Raw genomic sequence first — 17,923 nt, forward strand, 5'->3', positions numbered from 1 at the left:
TGGTGTCAGTGTCTCAATGGCCTGAGGGAAGTGCTTCGCTATGCCAGAGAGCTGCTAGCGATGGCACAACCAACTTGGACGGCGTTGATCTCGGCGTTGCCGGGTTTTCGTCGGATGGGAATGCCAGAGACGATTCAGCGTTTGATCAGCATGGTTTTTGGAGGGCTTGGCAGTTCGATTCAAGCATAGCACCCTTCGGTGAAAGTGTCGATCAACTATCTCAAGGGTTTGATATTGACTCGCTCAATTTCTTATGGAATCTGCCAGACATTAGCTCTTGAAATGTTCTTGTGAGAGTTTAAGCATCAAACTGGGAATAGCTCCAATTTGAAGTGGTTTGTTGTGCGACTGAGCGAGCGTAAGCTCTAACCATTGTGAGCAAGGCGAAAAGACGAGGGACAAGTAAGCCGATCCATGAGACGGTTATTTGCATGAACTGTCACTGAAGTCAAGTCAGAAACAACTGCCGAAGATACTGAGGACATCCGGGATGGTCCGAATCACTCCGCGCCGGTCCGCGTCGGCCCGCTTCTCTGCACCACATTTCGTGCGTGTCCCTCATCACCCGGACGATCGCCGGCCTCGCTTCTCTGTCCGCTTGAGCCCGTCTTTACCCTTGTATAACGACATCATCGTGCGATATAGTCCGCCTTAAGCCGACTGCGTGTTCATATCCATATGGGGCCATAAGCAAGTGTAGATGAAGACACAGCAAAGGTATGCACTCCTGCGGGAGCATGCAGGATTGCCTGGGGTAATCCGGGGTAATCCGGGGTAAACATGGGTAAACATGGTAGGCGGCTTTAGCCCCTAAAGCAGTATGTGTATAAATAAATGGTATTGGTGTTTCTTCTAAGTTATGGTCTTGAAGACAAAGGTCTCTCTTTTCTTCTCAAATCGCACTTTCGCATGTCGTCTAGTATGGCTTCCGAAGCTCAGAATCACTTTGAGATCGCAGACAAGTCTAAGAAAGGCGATACTGCTGAATGCCATCATGTTGAGAGAGGCGAACTTCCCGAAACCGCGGCCATCAACGAGGGCCAAACTTCTGCGCGCAAGAAGACGAACCCCGCCGAGATCAAACTGGTGAAGCGTTTAGACCGAATAATCATTCCCGTTCTGTGGATAATGTATTGGTTCAAGTAAGATTCCATAGAATGGTAATCTGACGATGTTCTTACTTCAACGTGCAGCTATCTTGACCGCAACGCCATCACGGTTGCACGACTAAACAACATGGAAAAGGATCTCAACATAACGTCAACTGAGTATCAGACCTGCGTCTCAATACTCTTCGTGGGCTACATTCTAGGGCAGATCCCAAGCAGTCAGTGTTTCCCCTGTCGATATCGATATCCTTATGAGAGTTGAGCGTAACATCAACAAGACATGTTAATCACACGAACCCGACCTTCCTGGTTCATGGCGGTTGCTATGGCTTTGTGGGCTGTCGTTAGTACTCTGACTGCCATAGCTCAAGACTTCAAGGGTCTGCTTCTTACACGGTTTTTCTTGGGGGTTTTAGAGGCTCCCTTTTACCCGGGCGCTCTCTACATACTTGCCATGTTTTACACGAGGCAGGAAATCGCCACGCGCATATCCATCTTATTCACGGCAAACATTTGCGGAACTGCATTTGCAGGCCTCATCGCCGTCGGGGTCTTCGAAATGGAACAGGTCGCCGGCCTGGCCGGATGGAGGTGGCTATTCATTATCCAAGGGATCCTCACCTTTGTCATCTCCATTGCCTCGGCCTTCATTCTGCCCAACGAGCCACTCAACACACACTGGCTGTCAGAAAGCGAGAAAACGCTAGCTCAATCTCGTGTTGCGGTAGACACAGTTGAGCTCCAGGAAAACACCAGTACTTGGGCTGGTCTTGTCGAAGCAGCTCGCGACCCACGCCTCTGGGTTCTGGTGCTAGCCCAACATTTTCATATGGCGGCGAGCAACTTCAAGAACTTCTTTCCCACAATCGTCGACACCTTGGGCTTCAGCCGTAACGCCACTCTGGTCCTTACCTGCCCCCCCTATTTGATATCTGGGGCGATATCCATTGCATGGGCTGCTAGCTCCGGTAAGTGATTTCAAGACCTCACTGACTACTTGTAGTGATTCGACTACTGAACTAGTTTGCTTTTGTAGGCCATTTCAACGAAAAGGTTTATCACATCACGATAGCCAAGTGTGTAGCCGTCTTCGGATTTGTCCTTGCCTGTAGTACGCTGAACGTGGGAGCTCGCTACTTCGCGATGTGCGCATTCGCGTCTGGCGTCTATGCATGCAATAGCGTGATTCTTGGTTGGGTATCGAGTACATGTGGACAGACAAGGGAGAAGAAAGCTGTCTCTCTTGCATTAGTGAACACAATCGCGACAATCGGTCCCATATATACTCCGGTAAGCTGACGCCCCCCGCCCTTAGTGCGTACTGGACTGACGATGAAACAGTATCTCTGGCCATCTTCTGATGAGCCCAGATACACGATAGCAATGACCTCTAGTGCTGCTTTCTCTGTAATAGCGGCCGCTCTGGCTTGGTTGCTGAGGTGGATGCTGATCAGGGAAAATCGGAAGATACTTCAGTCTGGAACAAACGGAACATTACTTTACAGTTACTAGGGTTAAAATGACACACTCGGCATGGAACAATGCCCAATCTTCGCGTTGCTAAACGTCGGACTCCCATTTTGGAAACTAGACAGCCGTGAAATCTCGAAAACATCCTCTTGTTCTCGTCCATCGTTGTCCAAGTAGGTGAAGATTCTCTGCTGAAATCGATCACATCTCGACTGTATGATCTCTTCCGCGGTAAATTCATCGAATTTACGGCGCATTTCGCGAACATCTCGCGAACGGTGAACTTGAGCTGCTTGCAGATGAGCTTCGAAATCTGTGCTTACGCTTGTCTAGTATGTCAATACGTTTAGACTATATGCTTCGGGCTTGTCAAGAGGGTATAATACGGAAGATGACATGCTGGCTGCGCTGACAAAACAAGTGGTTTTTCCCCAGAGCGACACACTTTCCTGTCCATACTGAACCAGCGCAAAGCAGTCGCCAAAGCAATCGGATTCGTAGAAGAGACAGAGATCCTTAAGCAACACAGGATCTAGTTGCATCCCGTATAAAGATGAGTTCTGGGGAGAGACTATAGGTAGCCATCGCACCAGAGACAAACCCTCAGGAGAGCCTAGATATGCATGAAAATTAGAATAGAACCACGAACCACGTTGGATGGCCGCCAAGTGCAGATTGAAGTTGGAGAGCAAGAGTAGGAGGTTTGGAGCAAGGTAGCTGGCAGTGGGGCGCAATTCATAGATGTTAACCCTCGGATCGCGTCGATTATTTATCCGCGGATAGCTGCTGACTAGTTGGGATCAATCTCGATTGATTCGATGAACAAGCTACCTTGATTCCGCCGTCATTCTCTCTACCCTAAAAATTTTACCCCATTGTACTCCGAAACGAAGCACAAAGAGTCCAATGACGGATCCCCGACGCTATGAGGTCCAGAAAAGCAGCATGCGATCCTTGCAGAAAGGCAAAACTCGCCTGCGACCACAGTCGGCCGTGCTGCTCAAGGTGTAGGCATCAAGGAGATCCGTCGCTATGTGTTTACAGAGCTGCTCCCTTCAAAAGGAAGCAAACGAAAGCTATTCCTTCTCAGCAGATGCCACAAGAGATTCCATCGCCACAGTATTTATGCCCGGCAGCCCGATCGTAATGTTTGATGAATACGCTAAGATACGTTATAGACATTGTCGTGACAGTCCCTCCGAGACCGGGGCCCTGTTACAAATACCAGGGACACGTCGCACTCAGCTCCATCCAAACCCAGGCCACCTAGGCCGGTCAAGCCATGTCGCCATCTTCAACGAGATCTTTCCCGAGGATTCTGGCCAGGATAACATGAATGATGGCGCAGCTGCTACGCACAACTCCACACCGGCTTCAATCCATGTTGAGCAAGCCCCCTTGGACGATTGCCCACAAGTAAAGCAAGGGGCGGACCTGATCAAATCATTGATGACAAGATTTGGTGTTCGGTCTTTGGAAGATCTTGTTTCATTATGGCTACAGAAGGGGATCAACTTGGCCCTTGCTGAGCCTTTCGTTGCCATGTTCGCCAGATACTCAAACTATTCCCGCCTCACTTCATTTCAAGGTTCAGGATGGCACTTTGAGCTAGCTCACAGGTTGTCAAGGAATACTAATCGTCCGCTGGCTATCAACGCAGCAACAACGCTTTCGGCCTTCTCGGCTGAGTTCCTGGGTAAGAACACTCGTTGGGAGAGTTTAGGAATATTTATGTGCGCTGTTCTTCGAGCTTCCATGGATGTTCCTTTCTTTCCTCCTCTTTACACAACCAATGAACAAAGAATAGCGCTGCGGGAGCAGTCGCTGAGATTGGCTACGAGCTGCCTTGAAATCTGTCTGGCTCTAGACTGCCCGAATGATCTGCAGCATGTTCTCCAGTATGAGCATTGTATCATTCACTCCTACATCTACGGTGATCAGAGTACAGAAGCCTCAACCACCATTCATACTGACTCTTTGCTAATGATGCATAGGCTACCATATGTGGCGACGAGTGGGTGATGTTATATCGTCCATTATGGCTCTCGGGTACCACGAAGACTTGTCGAAAAAGGCTAATACGCCCCTGTTTCTTACCGAGTTACGGAAAACAGCATTCGCTAGAATATACTCACTCGATAAGAACTCATCTCCTTTTCTTGGTCGCCGGCCGCGTTTGAGCAAAAGATTTTGCCATTTCCAGCTCCCGGACAGCCGACTTCCCTTGGATTGCGAGGCGCCCTTGTCGGATGACCCAGGACTCTTTCAATGGGATCCCACTACTAAAATGAACTACCGGTCAGAGACTCGCTGGTCAGCTCTATGTGCTCTAGTCAAAGAAGATGCGATAGAGCTCTTATTTGACACCAACCGGTCTGACTGCCGGCAAACTATTGAGTAAGTTGAAAATAGCCCACACCATCATCCGTGACCTTCGGTCCAGCTTCTGACCATTCAAATCAAATTACTCAGTACGCTTCAAAAGATAGCAGACTCGCACTGGAACTCTTTGCCGGCGCACTTCCGTATTCGAGAAAGCATTCGAGACCACTCCGCTAGTCCGTTCGAACGAGACTTTCTCGCCAGTATTAGACTCAATCACTTACATCTGAGTTTCTTGCTCCGTCGTCTAGCATGGGACCGACTCTCAGAAACTAGCACACCTCTGGTCGAAGTCGCTATCGAGATGCTCAGGCTTGTAGTCGATGTCATCTTATTACGGGAGGAGCTATCAAACTCGGGCACGAAACTATCGTGGAAGGTTTGTCGGAAGGCTGCTTTCTTGAAGGTTTTGACCACACGCTGATTACCCAGATCGCCCATTATGGATTGCCAGCAGCGGGCATCATATTGCTAGTTATGCTCAACCCTCACATCACACCAAGCTGTCTACGTATCTCACGAAGCAGTGTTCTCCAGGATCTCACCGTTTTGACAACAGAAATCGAGAGGGGTACGATAGCGAAAGCAGGAGACCCAAATCACGCATTGCTTACCAAGGCCGCTCGGACAATTCATCGCTTTCTAGATTCAGCTTTGAGCGACGAAAGTAGTTCCCACCTGTGCGCAGCCCGTCCTGTGCCAGAGGGGCCTGAAGTCGAGGTTACGTGGGAGCAGCAGCTCGGGCAGGAATTTCTGGAATCCGATATCTCTTTTTGGCAGGGTATCGCCGACCACCCATGCCTGGAAGGCCAATATCTCTTGGCGGAGGGAGAAGTCGATGAACTTTATTTACCATAATCGCGGCGTGTCATGGAAGGCTTTACTAGCTTCAGTGAATTCACCATCTCCTCTTCTTAATATTCAGTTTCGTATGTTCTAGTTTTCAGGTGAAACGGCTAACACAAATGCCTACAAACTATTTATAGTGCCATTCAAGACTTTGCATATCCTCCCGAATCTTATACCGTTCCTCCGCAACCCGGAGAACATCCAAATCAACATGAATTACTTCAACCTTGTCTTCGCCAGGACAGATACTTCTCAAGACACCCAGAATAGGCAAAGTAACCATACTAAGCCCACCTGCGTTGCAGAAAACTACCGCAGTGTTATTTTCGAAAGCCCTTGCTGTCAATACGCTGTTGAGAAAGGCCACCTCCGCGTCGCTGTTCAGCTCGCGAATATCCTCCCCACCCTTAGTAGACCAGAAGGCTGGAATGATGATCAAATTGGCTCCATCTTGTACCAAAGCACGAAAGCCTTCGGGGAAACTGAGGTCCCAACAGATCAAGAGCCCAGCCCGCAGACACTGCCCGTCGACACCCTTCATCGGAGTATCGAACGCGAGATGGGGAGCTTGTCCAGACGTGCAGTAGGGCCGTTCAGGATGCCAGAGGTTCTTCTTCTGGTATTTTCCGCAGATTTCACCTGTTCCACCAGCCAGAAAGTAAGCTACGTTCTTTAGCCGTTCTTTGCCTCCATCTTCGGAATAAGGCTCGCAAAATGTGCCAGGAACGATGCTCATGCCAAGTTCTCGAGCAAGTGCTTGATATTTGATCAAATATAGTGTGGATTGTTTCGCAGCACTAAAGAAATCTGGATGGCTGGGCTCCCAGGAGGTCAGGTGAAACTCTGGGAGAACAGCAAGATGACATCCTTTGTCAGCAGCTGAGCGCAGGTAGGTCTCTGCGAGGGCGAAGTTTTCAGCTATCGCGACGACCTGTAATGAATGTTATCAAGAGATTACGATTTGTAGAAAGAAAAACATTAAAGGAAGCTGATGAGCTAATAGTGCCTCAATTGCATTACCTTTGGAGTAAACTGGCAAAGTGCGATCTTATATATGGGTGCCATTTCTTTAGGGGAAACTCGTCAGCGTTGAGTAGATGCTGGAACAAGATAGCTGCCTCGATTACCACCAAGAACCACGAGGGAAAAAATATTGAGTCCAGAACTAGAAAGTGTAGGGTGAGTGGAATAGGAACGGTGAAGTTTGCGGCTTGGACCTCGGAGAATCGGAGTGAAGAAGTGATCTCTCCGCCGATGTGCAATTTAGGTACGCCGGGCGCCGGCCCTGTGTTAGAAACTATTTGCAAAAGAGAAAATGACATTTCCGGTATTCTAGTTTTCCACTCGGGATTCAATTCCGAAGTGAATGGCCGGTTTTCTGAGCACTCCCCACCAAAAGCGGCCATTTATTCGACAGAGTGTTTCCTATCAGTTATTCAAGAGTTTGCAGTCTGAAGTAGATTCAATTTGAGAGAATATTTTATCCAACTTAGAAGGTGAATCCAGTTCATCTGATGCACTGTCTGTGTCGTCCCAGCCCACAGCTAGTTTCCATAGATTTTACTAAAGTACATCCCCAGCTCAAAGTATCCGTCAATGTAATTTGTACTGGATGGGCTTGAAACTGCCATCATTGGTCTTGGGTGCCGAACATGCCGTAAGGCCGATTATCAAGTCCATCTCGGCGACAAAGTCGATATGGTCGCCAGCTTTGCTAATAGGCGGCTTGATCTCCAGCGCTCCTGTGTTGCCATCCACAACCACGTTCATGAAGACATTGAATGGAGGGGGAATGCCATCTTCTTGAACGCCGAACTTGGCAAGAGCATAAGCGAGATTGCCTTGACAACCTGGGTACTCCGGAACATTCTCGTACATCAAACGGAACGTGTCTTTGGAACAGGGTGTGTACAGGAAATCATGCTTCCCGACGGTGTCTTCGACAATGCTGAGCATAACGTTGCTCCGGTTGCTATAGAGCTTATCGCCATTCGAGAAGAAAATCTTGGAGGCATAATCGAAAGATCGGCCGTTGCTGAGAGCTTCGCGGGGGTCGTTGGCACTGAACGCCACAAGGTCGCCGACTGAGACGCCTTGCGGGTCAATGACTGAAAACCTCTGACCTTTGGAGACTCGAAACGCAGTGCCCGTTCGAGGAGCAATCTGGACTGCGCCGTCGGGGAGGGTGGTTGTTTGTTCAGACATTGTCGTGAAGGAATGTTACCGAGATATTCAAGTTGCGTGATTTGTATATTCAAACAATGTCAAAAGTCTTCTCATTATGTTGCCAAGTTGCTGAGGCTCCCGTTATATAGTTGATGATCCGGCGACATTTCAGTTTTGTCCGATAGCCTACTCCGATACCCTTCTCCGACGACCTACTTCATTACTCCGGTGCCCTACTCCGGTGCCGTGTAATTGTATTGCTGATGCGAAAGTGGGGGCTACCTGTGGTACCACCATCAACGGCCAGGTGTAGCGTAGACATCATTGTCATGGAAAACCTGAATTTGACGCCCAAATTGGGTCCTGTTGATGTATCTCTAAGCCTGGCATTGCTTGACAGTCTTTTCGACCGACACAAGTGGATCGGAAGGCTGCGTTACTTCCTTGCATAGATCGGCGACTTTTTTGGCAATGTTACTGAATGTTGTTCACCAGTCAGTAAAATCAAGTTGAGAGCTGTAACCATGTGAGCACATGCAATATCGATTTGATTGTGCGAAGGGATGACTTGCGCTTGCGGTCGATGCTGCGAATCCAGCGGCAGATGCAGCGTTTCCGAGAGGATCCATCGTGGCATTAGTGAAGTGAGACACGCGAAACGTAAGTTGGAGAAGACCGCCATCGACCCTTCGGCTCAGAAACGTCGAGAACGAAACATGAACAGGCAGAGCAAGACCACATGCAGATAGACGGAAACAAGGGAATTCAGGCTGTTCGGCTGCTGAACAGCCACCACACGGCTGCACCCCTTGCTTTTGTCGTCACAGAACTTCGTATCAGATCCAGTGTTTTGAGATTTACTCTCAATGATTCAATCTACAACTTTGGTCATTCTTCTTGCCTTCACTCCAGTGAATGTCGCTCGAACTTCATCCTACTCAGACCTCAACCCAAAGGACGAGCAGCCTCGACTTGCATACTCGGCAGCATACCAAGTTTCTCCATCTCGTGGTACATCTCGAAGATGCTCTCCAGAGTGTCCACGAAGCCGGTCCATCCATACCTACGAGCCTTGTTCAAGCACATACTCCCAAACCGCAGGTAAGCAAAGTCGCCAATGAAGAAGTCATCAGGACTTTCGAACGGATCATGAGTGATCTTTCCGCCTGATTGTTCCATGACTTCGCGCCAAGCTGCAATGTTCTCCGGCTTCTGGGCCCACTCCAGCAACGTGAAACTGGACTTGGATGACAACGGAGGACCATATCCCAGCGGCGACTCTTTTCCAGGTCTTCCATCGATCTTCTTGAGTTTGAACTCTTCATCAGGCGGCGGGACTACTCCCTTGACACCAAACCAGCGAGCAAGCTCGGCGAAGAAGCGCTCCCAACTAAAAGGGCCTCCATCCTGGGTGTTGAAGGCTTGATTGGCGCAATCGGCATTCAAGACCGACCATTCGGTCAAGTACCCAGTCATCCGAGCTGTGCAGTGGTAGTACTCGTACTGCCACTGCTCCCAGTCGCCTCCAAAGACAAGAGGCTCACCCTTGTGTGCCTGGACGACAGCGTAGATAGCAAAGGGGTAGAATGTGTTCATCGATGCGTGGGATGATGCTCCGATAATGGCGGCTGGTCTTATGACATTCCACGCCGACCCGTTCTTCTCGCAGAAGGACTTGACGAGGTCTTCTTGAGGGTAGTAGAAGTTGGGTTGAAGATGTCTCGGCTGGGGATCCGACTCGACCAGGGGCGTCCGGACACGGCCAATGTGCATGCCGTAGTTCTTGCCCCCAGTCTGCAGCATGAAACGGTCGGGCTTGATGCCCGCCAGCTTCAGTGCGTCAAGGAAGTTCTTCAGCAGAGTGACGTTGTCTTCAACCAGGGCCTGAGCTTGAGACCAATCCCTGTGGATGTAGGAGTAGAAAAAGACATGATCAGCGCGAACGCCGGCTGACTTGAGCTTGCCAGCGATTGAGGAAGGGTCATCGAGGAAGTCGCATGAGACGAACTCGACCCGAGATCGCGCCTCGGGTGTGAGCAGGTCCATCATATCCTGGGGTGGAGGCTTGCGCGAGAGGGCAAAGATGGTGGGCCAGCGCTCCGGACTGTCAAGCAGAGCCCGCACGGTGTTGAAGCCAGAAATGCCGTTCGCTCCGGTGATGATGGCAGAAAGCCCCTTCAAAGAGGGATCAAACTGGGGGAGATTTCGGTAAATGCCATGGCGAAGGAGAGATGAGGATGAAGAAGTCATGCTGAGAGATTTGCAGAAGTCGAGTAGGACAGTAGAGGCAATGATAGGATGAGTGATGAGAGTAGGTATGAGATGAAGGATTGTTCAGCATGCTGGAGCACTATCGCCTCTATTTATTATGCCATGATCGTGCACACTGCGGTCCATGCCAATCTGACAGAATACTCACATTCAAATTGACCCAAACCATTGTGTCTGGAAGTGCCGTCATCGATGTCCGGTTCGCACGTCTTCACAGTGCCAAAATCTTCCGGATCGGACCCGGCCTTAGATTATCGGGCCTGATGATGAAGTTGACCGAGTGGAGACCATCTGAACGGTCTGAAATGGACCCACAAATGGCCGATCCGGTCGAATTGGTGCGTTGAAACAGCGCCGGCGCCAACATAAGAGGCTATTCACGTCCCGTACAGTGCTCTTGGACCATTATGTGGGACTCCCCCTTTTCGACCAGTAATGCCGGCATGAGAAGATGTACGATGACAAAAAGGGGTTCCGATGAAAAGAAATATGATGAGAACCGGAAACTTGCGGACTCCGAGACCGACGAAAAATAGAACCTAAGCGCCGGGGCGTGAGTCCGTCACTTCGTCTCCTGCCTTCAATGGCAGGAGACAACAGTCGGATGCTACTCTGTACTATGTCCCTCAATCGTGAGTGTATTGAAGCAAGGCAACATTTGGGACGCAAGTGATAGGAGCCTTGAAAGTTTGGCACACTTGCAATTGTTGGAGGCAATCGCGCTTCCATGTCGCTCGTCCCTGCCCATCTCGGTGAACATCACATATTGATTTCGGTGAGTGAGCAGGAAGCGCAGGGTGATGTTTGCAGTATCCTGCCCCAATTTTCAAGCGCTTTGACTGGAAGGGACGAGAGTACCATTGGAGTTGGCTGAGGTAAGCTTTCAGGCTCCACTCAACGTGACAAGCGCCACTCCCCGTTTCGAATTCCGCCTTACATCACCAGCCTCACCAGCCTCGCGGGACATCGCGTCAAACAACCCCACGAATACACTCAGCACCTCTCCTCAACAAAAGCAGTCGAATCATGTCGACCAACGCCCCCGAAACGAACGAGGAGCAGGCGCCGACGGCACCCAACTCGCAGGAGGTTTCTGCCCCCGGCGCTCCTCCGGCTGACGGTGCCGCCGCCGCCGCTGCTGCTCCTGCCGACGGAGCTGCCGTTCCCGAGGCAGTCGCGCCTGGCCCCGAACCGAAAGCCATCACGCGCAAGGATATGTCTCTTCGCGAGTTCTTGACCAAGATGGACGACTACGCGCCGATTGTACGATACCTGTCATCTCAAAGACCGCATGATGCAAAAGTTACAGTACGCTGACGAAGACGTCTTGCAGATCCCCGACGCAGTCACCAACTACTACATGACCAAAGCCGGTCTTCCCCCTCCGCCGCAGACCGATCCCCGTCTCGCGCGCCTCCTCGCTCTCGCAACACAAAAGTTTATCGCCGACATCGCCGCCGACGCGTACCAATACAGCCGCATCCGCGCATCTAACAGCAACGCAAACAACCCCATGGGCAACCTCGGCGCCGCCGCCGGCTTTCCCATCCCTGGCCAGCCGACTGGTCCCGCAGGCGCCAAGGATCAAGGTCGCGGCGGGCCGCTGGGTATCCAGCGACCTGGTTACGGAGGTGGTGGGCAGGGAGGAAGCCAAAACCGGACGGTGTTGACGATGGAGGACCTCGGCATGGCCGTGGGCGAGTACGGGGTGAACGTCAAGCGGAGCGAGTTCTACCGATAATGGGGTTTCGTTTCGTCGGGGTTTTCTTCTGGAACTGGTGTATAAATATCACGGCGTTGGATGGTTTGCTTCGGCGTCTGGGGGCCCGGATCACGGCCGAGGGGTTTTATGCTTTCGACGGGCAAGTCACGTACGATGGAAAGAATGGCACAGTAGGCGCCTATCCATAAACATGATAGAGGGTCATCAACGGCACATGGCCTGGAATTTTATGCTACAGTGTATCGCTGGTATCTTGACAATGTTGTACAATCGTTGTCGTCTTTCTGTCTTCCTCCTCTCGCCAGGAACGCCCGAGTTCTGCTCAGCAGGCGCCCTCTCACAATCTGGACCAGATGAAGGGCTTTCTCGTCCTAAACATACGTCAGCGACTGCGACAAAAGTCCAGTGTAGGCGCCACTTACGGCGAGAATTCTCCCAGCTTGTGTCCCACCATCTCTTCCGTGATCGTCACATCCAGGTAGTGCCTGCCGTTGTAGACCTGGAACTTGAGGCCGACAAAGTTGGGTAGAATGGTGGCGGAACGGGCTTGTGTCCTGATGGGAGGGACCTTCTTGCCGGGCGCCGGTCGGACGATCGGGAGACTATTCGCAGCAAAGTCAGAATCGGGTGTCTCGATCGAGGGGTATCGTGAGAGGATGTCCTTACGGGACGATGTTTGGTCCTGGAAGGTAGATGTTAGCCAGCGAGTCCCGATTTGATGTTTGCGATCGGTTGCGACGACTGACCCTTCCAAACCGATCTCTTCAGAAGAAACCTCGTGGGCTGCATTTTGGCGGTTGATGACCCTAATTGGGATTGATAGTGCTACAGGTCGCGATTCAACGACGGCTCTGCTCATGCCGCGCGGGAAGAATTTCCGAGCTTCCAGAATTTGTCCGTGTCACGTGACTCATTGTTGCATCCCCGGCCAGGTCCTTGACACTGCAGTGCCGCGTCCCCGATTCCTGGGTGGACAAAGGACCCACTTCGATCTTTGCACCTGCGCGGTTCACAAATCACCATGCTCAAGCAGAACTTCGATCAAGCTAGTCGCATCATGAGTTCACCTGATGTCAAGTCCGTCCATACCTCTTTTGATGACTATTGGGGCCTGTATCTCAATGGGAAAGCTGGATGAGGACTGGCAAGTTTGTCTTCATCGTTTCAGACGGTGTCAAGCACAGAACTCAGTTAGGTTATTGTTTCCAACTCCAACAAACTGATGAAACGGCCGAGTCTAAGTCTTCACGTCATCCAAGGAACTCCCTGCTCGGCCCTGCAAGCCAAAGCCGCAAAGAGAATTCAAAGTGACAACTCGCCTTCGCGAGGATCTCGCAATGAACTCATTGCTGCATCTCCTCCCCGCCACATCGGTCAACCAACGTCATGCTTGATCAACAAACAGCAGCAACTCCGTACCTGCATCACGAGCCTTTACCGGCGTCCATATGGAATATGGAAGTCATTTATCCTGTAACCGTGCTAGCATCATCCTCCCGGCATCGCGGCTCAGTCTGGGCCTCTCTGTGCTCCCATGTTGATGATCAATGTGGGGAAAGTGGTCAAGTTGGCGATCCCTTAATTCCAGGACAATATACCACGCGGAGGGAGTTTCCCCGGCTACATGAAACGTCCCAACTTAATTCCCCCTTGGGACCAACATCAGTCCACGACTGAAGTGAAATACCTACGTTGGCGGCGAAGTCGGTCTGCCAACAGGTCTGCGACATATTGCTTCTTCATGCCGGTAGTTGATCTGTTCAAACCTGCTCAGCCGTCAGCTGTCACTGTCAAATGCTCCGTTGATGAAGGACAATTGGTTACGCAGACAAGCTGCATGTAATCTAACCCCGACGCAACTAGACTCAGCAGCCGCAATCCTCGGCATTCTCGGCATCAGTAACCACAAACCAGGAACGATGCAACGTGCAAAGGAGACCGCCCTAGGAAGTCCATGTCCCGAGATCTGCCCTTCCCTGCCGGACCTACCCCACACGGCACATCGCCCATGCCAAGCAAGCTTAGCTAGAGTGCCTCGCGAGCCACCTCTGATGAGGCCCTGTTGATTGCGTTCCTAAATTTCCTGGCAAATCGCATGTCTTTTCGGCTTTATACATGGGACGGAGCAAGGGACTCCGTCACGATGGGCCCTGGCAGCAATGTTCCCAGAGTTCAGACCACGCCCACCCCCTAAACTGTAAACGAGGGGACGATGGCCACGAGGTATAAAGCCCGTGGTGCCTCTTGGCTGATCTGGGGTGGTGGTCTTGGCTTTTTGAACCTCATCCGACCTTCTTACCTTCTTTTCTAGTCCGAACCCATTTTCATTCTTTCTTCGACATCATGAAGTTTACCAACTTGGCTCTGGGAGCCGCGTCCGTCGCATCGGTCCTGGCGGCCCCTGTCGACAGCGCCTCCAAGGAGAAGCGCGCCGGCAGGTTCACCTTCACCGGTGTCAACGAGTCCGGTGGCGAGTTTGGCCAGAACACTCTGCCTGGACAGCTCGGCAAGGAGTACACATGGCCCAACAAGACGGCCATTGACGTGAGTGGCCACGAACAGATAGAAGTTCGTGAGTTGACTGGATGCAGACCCTGAGATCAGCCGGCTTGAACACTTTCCGCATTGGAACCATGATGTGAGTATCTTAGTATCGTGCAGAAAAGAATACAGCCACTGACCGGGCCGCAGGGAGCGCATTATCCCCGACAAGCTGACTGGTACCATCAATGAGACCTACTTCTCGGGTCTCGAGGACGTAAGTGCTCGCAGATTTTGGTTAGCGAACATGCAGACTAACTTCAGCAAAGCTCGTCAAGGACGTCACCTCAAAGTGAGCACAACCTAGTTTTGACCGAATACACGAACCGAGACTGACAACAGAACAGGGGCTCCTACGCCGTCATCGACCCTCACAACTACGGCCGATACTACGGCAACATCATCACCAGCTCCGCCGACTTTGGTGCGTGGTGGAAGACTGTCGCGGCCCGCTTCAAGGACAACGACAAAGTGATTTTCGACACAAACAACGAATATCATGACATGGACAACACGCTTGTCAAGGACCTCAACCAGGCGGCCATTGACAACATTCGCGCTGCCGGTGCTACGAAGCAGTTCATCTGGATCGAGGGCAACTCTTACTCGGGTGCCTGGCACTGGGTAAGTGACGTTTCATTTGTCGAAACAGGAAAGGACATGTGCTGACCGGCTGTGGACAGATCGAGAGCGGCTCCGGTGACGCATTGAAGGACCTCAAGGACCCCGCCGACTCGACCGGCAAGCTTCTCTTCTACGAGATGCACCAGTACCTTGACACCGACGGCTCAGGCACTAACGAGGCGTGCGTCAGCAGCACCATCGGAGCTGAGCGTCTTGCCGTGGCGACCAAGTGGCTCAAGGACAACAAGAAGCAAGGTGTTCTCGGCGAGATCGGTGCCGGTTCCAACGAGCAGTGCCAGACCGCCGTCAAGGGCGCTCTCCAACACCTCTCGGACAACTCGGATGTCTGGAAGGGCACACTCTGTAAGTTACTCACCAAGTTTAAGGCCCTTCAAAAAGCTGACTTTGTGAAGGGTGGGCTGCCGGGCCTTGGTGGGCCGACTACATGTATTCCATGGAGCCTACGACGGGCAAGGCGTACGCCACATATCTCCCGATTCTCAAGAGCTTCGCTTAGGCCGGGCCGTGATATTCGGGAAAGGTGGAGACGAACACCGGATTCGCGGGATATATGGGTCCACTCACGTGCAGCATAAACCTTATCTGAGGATTATCTAAGCACAAGAGATATGCAAGCGGACAAGAACAATTTCACCGTGTAGATATTTTGTCAGAGGCCATGCAGTCTCGTGTACATATCTGGAATATGAAGACATGTTTGTCATTCAGGCTTGCTAGTTGTCTTCATTGCATCTCAAGCATGACTTTATCGGAAGTGCAGCCAACGTCAAAAAGCAGGTAATTGATTATGACCAAATCTCAGCTGTAATATGAGGCAGAGTGAAAGCTCTCTCAAACAGGCAGGTGGGTGGATATCCAGCAGGATTCTCCACGTCGCAATTAATGAACGTGTCCTCAATAGTCCGAAAGGTCACGCGGCTTACATTAGATTCTCTTGTTTGTTGGTTGTCGTCTTACCAACATCGCGGAGTTTGGATGGTGGCGTTGGGTCATCGGCCAGGCGGACGGTTCAAGCCACCAACAACACATGCAGGATGGCGACCTTCCATCTGTTTTAGTGTGCATGCCTTGGGGTCTTTACGGGAAAGGTGCATTGAGTTTGTGAAGCATTTAAGGAGAGGCAACCAACGTGCTGCGTAATAAGATGGTGCTTGAAGACGGAGATGAGGCTCACATACCCTGTCTTCCTTGAGTTTGGTGGCTGAGAAAAAGACTCCAGCAGAATGCTACAGAACCCCGACCGCCCATAGGAAAAAAAAACAAAACACGGCGGATGCCATGGATTTCGCAATTCGCCATCCCGCTGGACCCCGAACCCAAAGCCCAAGCCGCAAATCGGACCGCGCCAAAAACGAGACACTGACCACTGGAACCAAAGGAAAACTCCACTAAAGCAACCTCCCCACCTCCACCTAACCCAGCCGTTTCGACCACCTCACCCTTTCGCCGGTGCCACGCTACAAAAACTCGCCAACTTCACGTTCGCGCCATTCGCATCCTACCAGCCACCTCCCTCCCCCCCTTCCTTTAAACCATCAAATCCTCCGTCGCAACCCGAGGCCTCGGATTCTTGTCTCCTTCGTCAACCCCCTCGAGTCAATTGTTCGCAATACCGCCAAAATGGTTAGCCCTCAGATGTACGTCGTCGCAATCTCTGCCAGCGCAAACAGCACCATCGCGAGAAACCTCCCCAGAACCAACAGCTGACAATGCCACAGCACCAACCTGATCATCATGCTCGGCATGGTCCAGGTCTCGCGCAAGGTTCCCTTCGAAGACCCGAACGTCCTGAACATGTGCCGTGCCGGCTACATCGCCAGCAACATCCTGATCGCCATCCTGTACCTCTACGTCCAGGCCCAGATCAACAAGAAGAAGGGTTCGTAATCGCAGATACGGCCGACATGGAGGAGGCATACTGATATTGACAATCCCCTGCAGATCTCACCACCCTCAAATACGTTGAGCCCGCCCCCATGGGCTCCTCCGAGGAGGGCAAGCTCGTCACCACCACGATCCACGCCTACGACACGACCCAGCTCCGCCAGGCCTTCCGCTCCCAGGCCATGGGTATCGCCATGATGGCCTTCATGCACATCTACATGAAGTACACCAACCCCCTCCTCATCCAGTCCATCATCCCCCTCAAGTCCGCCTTCGAGAGCAACCTCGTCAAGATCCACGTCTTCGGCCAGCCCGCCTCCGGCGACCTCAAGCGCCCCTTCAAGGCCCCCGCCAGCTTCATGCAGGGCCTGCAGTCCGGCCCCGCCCAGAGCGACAAGAAGGCCGTCGAGGCTGCCGAGCGTGCCGGCCGTGGTGGTGCCAAGGAGGAGTAAACTGGAACTTCCGGCTACAGGCACATATAACCTGGCAGGGAGGGCTTTTGGAATACAGGAGGTTCGCGATGCACACACTTGTTTTTGTCTCGTGGTGGCGAGGCTTGGAATAGAGCCCCAAGGTCGGGGGGCACGGTGTAGATGATACGTTCCCAAGATACTGCACATTAATCGCAACATCCCGTTGACCTCGTCACCCAAGGCGTTTTGTTCCAAGTCGCTTAGGCAGCTATTCGCGGCCGCAGCTCCCGCCGGACAGCTCGGTCTGCGGAAGCCCGCCAGGCACGTGCGTTCGCGCGTCAAATGGTGACATAATCCACCCCGGATTCTTTGCCCCTCCACCCTTCACGCCTCCCATCTTCAACTTCTCGTCGCAATACCACCGTGACACACCACAACATCTCCAGATACCTTAGACAACGTCTCCAACC

At 51.8% G+C, this 17,923-nt stretch overlaps 7 protein-coding genes across 7 annotated transcripts; 4 read left to right on the forward strand and 3 right to left on the reverse strand.

Moving 5' to 3' along the window:
• Positions 1-909: 909 nt before the first annotated feature.
• Positions 910-2,085, forward strand: CkaCkLH20_07964 (uncharacterized protein; the record flags this gene model as incomplete). The annotated part of the gene is made up of 3 exons (XM_038890679.1): positions 910-1,142; positions 1,194-1,327; positions 1,475-2,085. The coding sequence occupies 3 exons, from the start codon at positions 910-912 to the stop codon at positions 2,083-2,085; spliced, it is 978 nt and encodes a 325-aa protein (XP_038743862.1).
• A 5,318-nt stretch (positions 2,086-7,403) lies between these two features.
• CkaCkLH20_07965 (uncharacterized protein) lies at positions 7,404-8,015 on the reverse strand (the record flags this gene model as incomplete). Its single annotated transcript, XM_038890680.1, has 1 exon — positions 7,404-8,015. The coding sequence occupies one exon, from the start codon at positions 8,013-8,015 to the stop codon at positions 7,404-7,406; it is 612 nt and encodes a 203-aa protein (XP_038743863.1).
• A 906-nt stretch (positions 8,016-8,921) lies between these two features.
• On the reverse strand, positions 8,922-10,226 carry CkaCkLH20_07966 (nad dependent epimerase dehydratase family protein; the record flags this gene model as incomplete). The annotated part of the gene is made up of 1 exon (XM_038890681.1): positions 8,922-10,226. One exon carries the CDS (start codon positions 10,224-10,226, stop codon positions 8,922-8,924), a length of 1,305 nt encoding a protein of 434 aa, XP_038743864.1.
• Positions 10,227-11,273: 1,047 nt separating this feature from the next.
• CkaCkLH20_07967 (transcription initiation factor tfiid subunit 10) lies at positions 11,274-11,988 on the forward strand (the record flags this gene model as incomplete). The annotated part of the gene is made up of 2 exons (XM_038890682.1): positions 11,274-11,510; positions 11,581-11,988. 2 exons carry the CDS (start codon positions 11,274-11,276, stop codon positions 11,986-11,988), a joined length of 645 nt encoding a protein of 214 aa, XP_038743865.1.
• A 319-nt stretch (positions 11,989-12,307) lies between these two features.
• On the reverse strand, positions 12,308-12,759 carry CkaCkLH20_07968 (mitochondrial ribosomal protein; the record flags this gene model as incomplete). Its single annotated transcript, XM_038890683.1, has 4 exons — positions 12,308-12,341; positions 12,393-12,572; positions 12,637-12,652; positions 12,717-12,759. The coding sequence occupies 4 exons, from the start codon at positions 12,757-12,759 to the stop codon at positions 12,308-12,310; spliced, it is 273 nt and encodes a 90-aa protein (XP_038743866.1).
• A 1,554-nt stretch (positions 12,760-14,313) lies between these two features.
• CkaCkLH20_07969 (cellulase) lies at positions 14,314-15,652 on the forward strand (the record flags this gene model as incomplete). Its single annotated transcript, XM_038890684.1, has 7 exons — positions 14,314-14,514; positions 14,562-14,608; positions 14,662-14,728; positions 14,781-14,803; positions 14,859-15,135; positions 15,195-15,498; positions 15,549-15,652. 7 exons carry the CDS (start codon positions 14,314-14,316, stop codon positions 15,650-15,652), a joined length of 1,023 nt encoding a protein of 340 aa, XP_038743867.1.
• A 1,104-nt stretch (positions 15,653-16,756) lies between these two features.
• On the forward strand, positions 16,757-17,492 carry CkaCkLH20_07970 (phosphate transporter; the record flags this gene model as incomplete). Its single annotated transcript, XM_038890685.1, has 3 exons — positions 16,757-16,797; positions 16,875-17,035; positions 17,098-17,492. The coding sequence occupies 3 exons, from the start codon at positions 16,757-16,759 to the stop codon at positions 17,490-17,492; spliced, it is 597 nt and encodes a 198-aa protein (XP_038743868.1).
• Positions 17,493-17,923: the final 431 nt, after the last annotated feature.

The sequence above is a fragment of the Colletotrichum karsti genome, assembly GCF_011947395.1.
Source record: "Colletotrichum karsti strain CkLH20 chromosome Unknown Scaffold26, whole genome shotgun sequence".
In the NCBI taxonomy this organism is placed as follows: Eukaryota; Fungi; Ascomycota; class Sordariomycetes; order Glomerellales; family Glomerellaceae; genus Colletotrichum; species Colletotrichum karsti.